The following is an 8,652-nucleotide window of genomic DNA, read 5'->3' as shown; positions in this document are numbered from 1 at the left end:
AGAAAAACTGAATTTGAAAAGGGTGAGAGTAGTTACATGAAGCCTAGTTGAAATATATTTCTTTGTGCAGGAAGAACAGCACTTGTCCTCTCACAGCAAGGTAGCCCTTAAGAATGAAGAATGATCCTGCTGAAATTCAGCTCTCACCAAGTGTAATTCTTCCTCCCGAGTTGCTAACACAGCAGACAGTAGGGCATAAAGGGAGGGTACAAGGGGAAATGCATAAGCAAGAAAAGCTGCACCAAGGAACAGAAGCGCCCTGGGGAATGGCTGCCATGTTGCTGCTATTTTCAACAGCAAATTTCATCCACCGACTTCTCTCCTGCCACCACCTAGGTCTGGAGCCAGACTGTGAGGTGGCAGGTGTCACAGCTTTAGCTACTGCAGAGCCATCCACAGCCTGAGAAAGGCCAGCTCCGCAAGGTGTCAGGGAGGAGGCTTCCCCCTCCAGAATCTATCACAGACCAGTACAAGTAACTCCAGTATCACCATGTCCAGCTGCAGGCAAAATAAAACAGCAATGCAAGGTCTGGATTGTGGCAGAAGAGAGCCTTGTCAGCATCCTGAGTCCCTCGGCATCCCCAGGAGCACCCTGTTCTCACAGGCTGAGGCAGATGCACCATCAACAGTTACTACACTGCGTGTGTGGGAAAGGACTTTATTGAGTTACAGGCTGTACAACTCAATCCTTCTTTGCAGCAGCTTTCCTCATGGCTGCCAGGACGTTACTGAGTTCTTCCCGCTTTCGCTTGGCCCGGATGTGAGTGCCAACCTGCAGGGGAGAGAGCAGCAGTCAGCATTCATCCCAGCGGAGAACAGAGGACACTTCTGGCTGCTCCAGGCATTCACTGACAACTGCTTCACTCAAAAAGCAGGCAGGATGGTAAAGTCCTGGGAAACATGGGCTCAAACTCCATCTGCTTTAACTCGCCAGCCAGAAACTACTTGCCATTGCACCTCAGTAGTACTTCTACTCAATTATGTGGGACAAGGCAGAAGTTGCTTTCAGCTCATAGCTGCCCTCAATGAACACCACTTCAAATCATCCAGTTAATGGGACTCAGCCTCCATGGTGCTGCTTTCCTCTTCCCCCACGCCAGATTTTAATAATGCAAAAAGAGCAAGGCACGTCCAGAGTCCTGTAGCTCTGGGCCTTCTTAGCAAAGTGCCTTTACATCCACTCCCGCTCTCCCCCCCCAACCCAAGGGGCATTCCCTCCACTCCCTTGGACCAGTAGCTTCCCACACAACTGACAAAGTAAGAGAATGAATTAAGCAGCAAAACATCCTTAGGGAAGGGCAGAAAGCAAAAAATTAAGTATAGCCGAGTTTTTGCCATCCTCACCAGGATGTCAGGTTGACCTACCCGTTTCTTAATGAACTTCAGAGCACGTTTATCTTTGGAAACTTTCAGCAATTCCATAGCACGTCTCTCATAGGGTGCGAAGCCACAGACTTCCCTGATCATGTCTCGCACAAACTTGGTGTGTTTGGTCAGGCGCTAGAGGAGAGGGAAAGGCGGGGAAAGAACACATGGATCACAATGAATCCAACTGCGAGTTTACTCAGACCAGACCACAATGGGCTGGGCAACCTCTGGGCTAAGGCCCCAAAACCCGCTTATGCTATAGCACGTCCCAGGGAAGTACAATCCTCTGGCAGCACTACGCAGCAGCGAGCCCAATGTGCCCATCTCTTTTCATTTCAGACACAGCGCTGGGTATTTTGCACCTTTGCACGCACTACGGTTTTTAGAGAAAGCAGGACCGTTAGCTACGGAAGGTTTGCGTTACTACACATCTCAACCACCCCATCTGAATGCAGCACTGAATCCGTGGGATAAAAGATGCGCACTGCGCCGATCTCATGTTAACACACTCACTGAACCTGCTTAACTCCCAACAGTGGTGGGCAGGTTGGTGGGTGCCGCCTGCACTCACCCCGAAAAGCAGCCTAGGAGGGGCTGCAGAAGTCGTAGCCTATTTGCAATTTCACTGCTAATTAAGTTTAAGCCGGGGTTGAACTGCATTTATCTTGTTCTTCCATCGCAGGCTGCTCTGCTGCGTTCTCCCACCCCCCGCCGTTTCACCCCGCACCCGACCTCACCGATCAAACACTTTCCACCACCCAAACCCCCGACGCATAAGACGCTGAGCTGCCCGCGGGTTTGCTGCCGGTGCCGGCCGCTGCGGTGCTCAGCACCCCCGCACCCCGAGGGCCAGGCCCGCGGCCCACCGGAACGACGCGCTCAGGCCCCACTGCTGCTGCCGGCACCCCCCGCCCCGGGCAGCCGGCGCCCCCGCTTCAGCCCGGCGGCCGGACGGTGAAGGGGCCGACAGCAAGTGGCCCCCGCCCCACACCCGCTTCCCCGCAGCGAGCTGAGAAGGAACCGAGCGGCAGCGCAGCTCCCCCGCCCCGACCCCCGCCCGCCTCGCACTCACCCCGCGCCGGCGGCACTGCCTGGGCTTGGACACGTTCTTCGTCACCTTGTAGCCCTTGTTGAGGCCCACGGCCATGGGGTAGCGGATGGCCATGGCTGCGGGCAGCGAGCGCTCGGTGCCGCCGCCGATGGACGCGGATGGACGCGGGGTACAGCCCTCCCCAGCCACTCCGCGATGGCGCCGGAAAGGAGGAGCGCGCACGGAAGGCTGGGACAGGGCCCCTTCCGGCGCGGGGCCCGGGGCGCTCTATCTCCCGCCGTGACCATAGAGGCGGGCGGGGAGGGCGGCCCCTGCGGGGCGGGCGGTGCCTGCAGGGCCCGGAGGCCGCGACCCCGCGGGGAGCCCTTACGCGGCGCCCCCGGCCGGCGGCGCCCCCAGCGACACGGGAGGGGCCCGGCGGGGCCTCGGGGTCGGTACCGGAGGGCAGGGACCGGGCCAGAGCGGGAGCGGTGCGGTGGGAGGCCTCGCACCCGGCCCAGGCCCAGCCGGGCCTCGGCCCACCCCGGCTCGCACAGGCCGGGTGCCGGAGCCATTTGCCTTGCGCAGCCCCACGGACACGACGCGCGGGCGGGCATGGGCGTTGAACGGGCCCGGTGGCCCAAACCGGCCCCGCGCCAGGCCGGGAGCAGCCACTGCCACGGGCCAGGCCAGCCCTGGGCCAGGCCACACTCCCGCCGCCATTGCTGCCAGAACTACAGCCTGCGTGTTGCGCGGCTGGGATCGGCCGTGTGCAATGGGCCTGGTGAAAGGAACAGGTGATATTTTGCTGGAATGGAAGAGATGGGATTGTTCTGTCGGGACACATCCATCCCTGCCAAAGAACCGAGGTGAACAGTTCAGCCCAAAGAACTGTTTTCCATGTTCAAGGACAATTCCATTTAATTTCTTAAAGTTGAAAATATTGCATTGAAAATATAAAACTAATGGAAAATACTGAAATTTTCAACAAATTACAGAATTTTGCATCTTGCTGTCAGTATAGAACTAGGCCTTGCGGGACTCATTCCTGCAGCACCAGGGCAGCTGTCCCAACTAACACACAAAGTCTTGATCAATTCTGTCATCTGGCTCATGGCCCAAATTCAAGCAGTGAGGAATATTCATCCCATAGATCACGAAACAGGTCTAGCTCTAACGCTTTTCTCCTCAGGAGGTGGACAGACATTTGCAGGGTGAAGGTGACTGTCCTATACAGACAAAAGGAACCCCCAGTCTGCTCCATTCTAACATTCCTGAAAGTCAAGCAAAAAAAAAAAAAAAATAGGAATGCTAAATTTGTTATCTGCACCTTTAAAATCAACCCAAGTTTGACGTCATCTTTACTAAAGAAAACTATTGTAAGGGGCCGCTGAAGATCTGCCCATCCACAAGCTCTGGTTTTCTTGCCAGAGGAGCTGCTGCGCACACCAGGCTGGAGAAGGAGGTGTCACCTCTCCTGCCACCCCCATCGTGCCTGGAGCTATCTTGAGGTGGCTGCTTACATCAGCTCTGGGTGTGCAGAGGAAGGGGATCCCACCTCCTGTGTCTCTGTGACCACCATCAGGCACAGCAGCCTTGAAATAAACACTTGCCTGGAGGAGGAGGCTGCTGCTCTGTGCTGTCTGGTCTGTAAGCATGAACCACCCGGCAGAGCCTCCAAGGCAGGCAGCCCCGTCAGGTCCCAACTCATTTCCACCCGCCCATTTCACTGCATCCCCCTTTCAGCCAGCTCCCGGTACTCCTGGTGCGCTGCCATGCCCTGAAAGCCACACGCTTCCTGAGATCCACCACTGGCAACCACGGAGAGGCAGAGCTCCCTTCCCTCCTGCTCGGGGAGCCAGAATTCCCAGTGGAACAACAAGCTGATGTGGAACAGGGGATTAAAGATGCTCTCACAGGATGCGCTCCCACAGCTGGCGCAGTGCTGGAGGCCCTTTACCCAGTAATTCCACGCATGAACTGAACTGCTGCCTCAGAAGTGAGGACAGTCAACCAGCTGTAGCTTTCGGCTGTGCAGCAGCGCCCCGCCTTCCTGTCTTACCCCTCCTTGGCCAAGGTCTTGTGAGATGCAGGTGTTTGTGTTTGTCAAGATCCAGCTGTTTTTCTGCCAGATGTCTTCTAGCAAGCAGCGTGGGTCACCCTGTGAGCCAGCAGAGCCAGGGAGGCTGCCAGGGCTGGGTATCGGGGAGGGCAACAAGAGACAGGCGCAGCCTCACGCCTAAACCCAGGCTGCTTTAAATTCAGAGGCTATTGCCTGATGTTAATTAAAAAATATATGCATAGCAACCAACATGAAAGCACTTCAGCACCATTCCCACAGGTAGCCAGAGGCCTCCCCTTTGAGCTGAGACCTCGTTGCTCCCAGTGCACTGGTTTTAGATGGAAGTGCCCCCTTCCCCAGTGCATCCTGGCTGTCACGCTTCAGGCTTCTGGACATTGAACACCTGAAAGCCCCGCTCACTCCTGCGAGGCTCGGGGTTGTTGGCTCTACGCTGAGGTCTGCTCTGTGCTTCATCGGCTCAACTTCACGTGCTCACACAGGGTGTTTCCCGAAGTGATGGAGCCTCACACTCTTCCAGGAAATAATTACTCACAACAGCAACCAGCGTGGGGTTCGTCACACACAATATTTCTGCAACTGAGGCCCTCACAGTCAGGATGGAAATACCCCCATGCACCAAGATAGAACAGGCCTCTGAAAAGAGGATGTGGGGACAACAGAAATGATAACATCTCACTCTGCCAGCTTAGAAGTGGCTGTGGCCATCAGACACAGAAACTTGTGATTATGAGCAAGGCCGCTCTCAGGCACGCAGTGCTATGCTGGCACTGCTTCAGCACTTCATAGCAGTTGCCACCAGTGCTCCACTGTGCTCTCTTGAGGGGGTGGGAGAGGGCTAGGAAAGGGGTCCGTCCAGCCTCTGCTGGTGAATTGCCAGAGGTGGAGGAGTCCCTGGTGTGTGACGGGCCATCCAGGGAGCCATCAGAGCCAAACCACGGTGGCCTTTCTTGCTCAAGCTTCTGGGGAGGGAAGCAAAATTCGCTGCCAAGTCCCCACTGCTACCTCTTTTAACAAAAGCAGACCTCTCCCGCTGGAATGGCTCTGCTGCCTTCGGACACTTCTCCTGCTTGTTTGCTAAGCAAGTCTCATTAGAGAGAACCTCAGCCCAGCCAGGCTGACCTCTGGCTGCCTTCTGCTGGACATTTACCGCGTTGCTCACTGTCTCCCAGTTTTAAAGCCCTGCTTTGAGGCAATCAGAGACTCTAACCACTTTCTTCAGTTTTGGTTTATTAGGTTTAAGCCTATTTTTAAACAAAACGCTGCTTTGCACATCATAGGGCAATTTTCACATTGGTCCTTGGTTCTTCCAGCTGCAGTAGTTTGAACCAGACTTTAAAGAAAACTCTGGTCTTGGTGAGTAAACTGGGGTCCAGACAGTATCCCCCAGAAGTCTTTAGTAACTTGCAAGACTTTCCACAGCAAAATAAGAAGCCAACAGCCTCCACCACCAAATCCAGGACAGGAAACAGTGGGCTAAATCCTTCTCCTACATCACTGCATAAGCAAGGGCACCAGCTGCTGCACTCAGGCCGTGGTCTCCCCTCTGCAGCAGCACATGCACGGACAGACAGGCACACACAGAAGCCACAAAAACTGCGCTCCTGAGAGAGGAAAGGCAGACGACCAGCTGCTCCCCTGTCACTGCCTCTAACACCAGTGAACAGGAAAGGCTACATCTATTTCTTACGTTATGTTTTGTTTCATAGCACAGGCGCACTGCTAAAACTGTCACCCATGCTGCCACAGACTGGCATCTGTTCCTGAGTCCACCTGCTCCAGGAAAAACTGGAAAACAACCCCTGCCTGTTCCTTGGACTTTCTGTGGAACGATGGTTTTCATCCACCTGGCCAGTCCAACTGCCTTGAACAGAGGAACCATCTGCAGCTGCCAGTTCAGGCAGGCAGCTTCCATCTGCCGCAGGAAAGGATTTAACCCTTCTGGGGCTGCACTGGGACCTACAACGCCTGGATTTTACAGTCTGGGCTAATCCACCTCTGTTGACATGTGATGGAATGCCTCGATTTTGTATCCACTTCTGCAGTTATAGGTGCCTCACTTTGCTGTTCCTTGTAAGTTGCTCATCACTTCCAAGTGAAAAGAATGTGCTTGGTATTTCTGTCATTGAAAAGCAAATTTCCTGCCTTCTTGTAGGGAACTGCACAGAGGAGGCCTCAGTTCCCCCTGCAGCTGCTGTCCTGCTGTATCACTTGCTGCTTCTCCCCCATGCCAGCACACCTTTCGGTAAGACCGCAGTGACTTACTTTCCTTTCCTACTTGCTGCTGTTGCTGAGGATGGAAAGGTTTCGCCCTTGTCCGGTGGGAAAGGCCATTTACAGCCCACAGATTTCCCTTCAAATTAGCCACTTTGGACAAATGCAACTGCCATTTGTGTTTCTGCTGCCTTTTACAAGATCACCAATGTTTTGCGGTGGCCAAATGCCATATAGATACGAATGGCCTCCCTGGGGATAAGCCCATGTCCCCATCCCTTGGTGGGCCAGCTGTTGCTGCTGGCGCTGAGGGAAGGCTGGATGGTGTGGCTGGGGCAGTGGGGGTGCGCTGCCCCTTTGGGCAGTGCTGGGAGGCCAGATGAGCTCGGCCTGATTGTCACCCTGTGCCAGTGGGGTCCTGGGCTGTCCCAGCCATGAGGAGCCTCCCAGAGGGAGGCAGAAGACCAGACGGGCACCTCAGCGGCACCTGTGAGGATCTCAGGGTTCAGATGGAGGTTCAGAGCTGGCCTCATTGCTAGCTCAGTGGGTGCTTGGCCCTCCATGGCCCCCTCTACCCGGGCACACTGTCCTGGCCTGGGGGAGCGCAGGGTGCTGCTCTTGGCTGGGCAGCAGCAGGGCAGGAGAAGGGGCTGCCCTTGGGGTGCAAGGACCTGGCTGTGGGGGCTGGACGGGAAGGCAGGGTTTCTGCAGCATGGGCGAGAGGCACGGGCAGCAGTCCCAGCCTGCAAATGGGACAGTTGCTACGACCTGCTGTGCCTGTGCAGGTGGATGCATTTAGGTGCTGCAGGGAAGGAGGCATGGCTGGAGCTGCAGGGTGCCTTGCGAAGGAGCCTTCACCATTCTGGTACAGGCTTTCCCGCAGCCCCGAGGTGATCCACGCCTTTCCCCGAGCTGGCCCTGGTGCTGCTGGGGAGAGAAGCTAACCAGTACTATCGGTGCCTGGACACTGCCTGCCCAGGGCTGGGCCCACCAAGCAAGGGCACATCGCTTACCCACCTCACCAGGGCTTCGATCGGCACACGCCGGCGGAGGCGAGAAAGGCTCCCCAGCACAGAGGCTCCCTTCATTTCTGCAGCGACACCATCCCAGAGGCACAGCTCTGTGTGAGCTGGCTCTCAGCCATGCTGCCTGCTTGCACCGCATGCCACCGGACAGCTATGAAGTATTCTGACCTGACTGATCTCCTGAGACAGCACATTTCAGCGAAGGCTTAGCGCTCTAACATTCCCCACTCCTTGCTCGCCTGGATGGATGACCTGCCCATGCTTTATCCTTGGAGGCTGGCGACATCTGCAGACTCTGGGGCATACCTGTGACCTCCTGCAGGACAGGGAGCAGCCGCTGGGCACAGAGGTCCTCAGGCCAGAGGAAGCCAGAAAAGCAGCGAGAATGATGCAAGGGCTGAGGAAGAAGGGGGCACTCCAAAGCAGAGGTCCTTCCCAAAGTGAGTTCTTCTGGAAGAAGACCCAGAAACAGGCCAAGGATTACAGGGACAACCCTGCAAGACTGTTGCCCAAGAAGGGAGTAGTGGGGGTATCCACCTTCCAAGGAGTTGTCGGTCCTTCCTTGTATACATGCCAACAGGAGAGTCCTGTAGAAAGCAACTGTTGCTATTTCCTTTACGTGACAAGGCATTTTTGACAAGAACAAACAGGAAAATTGGTCATGAATCGGTTGGTGTGGCCAGGGTGCTGCCTGCTGTTGACACCAAAGGAGAAATGTACAGGGTGGAGAGAAGAAAACTATTTGAATGAAAAAGGAAACAGAACTCAAGACTTGATTTGTGTAAAGGCGGAGCAAAGGCAAAGGGCTAAGCAGCTGTAGTGCCCGTGGGGGCGCATGTAAGTGTGGGTTCTTCACACAGGATTTTCTCCTTGTGGGACTCCTGATGTCCTGAGCTTGGCTGAGCACCTCTGGGCACCTGAGCACTGGTTGCTCC

At 55.5% G+C, this 8,652-nt stretch overlaps 1 protein-coding gene across 1 annotated transcript; it reads right to left on the bottom strand.

Annotated features, from left to right (window-relative positions):
* Positions 1–642: 642 nt before the first annotated feature.
* Positions 643–2,662, bottom strand: RPL36 (ribosomal protein L36). The gene is made up of 3 exons (XM_055708366.1): positions 2,441–2,662; positions 1,366–1,500; positions 643–772 (listed from the first exon to the last, which is right to left on the bottom strand). The coding sequence occupies exons 1-3, from the start codon at positions 2,531–2,533 to the stop codon at positions 683–685; spliced, it is 318 nt and encodes a 105-aa protein (XP_055564341.1). The 5' UTR covers positions 2,534–2,662; the 3' UTR covers positions 643–682.
* Positions 2,663–8,652: the final 5,990 nt, after the last annotated feature.

This window comes from Falco cherrug, chromosome 4, assembly GCF_023634085.1.
Source record: "Falco cherrug isolate bFalChe1 chromosome 4, bFalChe1.pri, whole genome shotgun sequence".
Classification (NCBI taxonomy): domain Eukaryota; kingdom Metazoa; phylum Chordata; class Aves; order Falconiformes; family Falconidae; genus Falco; species Falco cherrug.
The sequence above is the reverse complement of the archived record's forward strand: the minus strand, read 5'-3'. Positions and strand labels throughout refer to the sequence as shown.

Coding starts and splice junctions, on each gene's coding strand:
- RPL36 (XM_055708366.1), bottom strand. CDS start 2,533: ATGGCCATCCGCTACCCCATGGCCGTGGGCCTCAACAAGGGCTACAAG. Junction 1,501..2,440: donor GGCAGTGCCGCCGGCGCGGG/GTGAGTGCGAGG, acceptor CCTCTCCTCTAG/CGCCTGACCAAACACACCAA. Junction 773..1,365: donor TGAAGTTCATTAAGAAACGG/GTAGGTCAACCT, acceptor TCTCCCCTGCAG/GTTGGCACTCACATCCGGGC.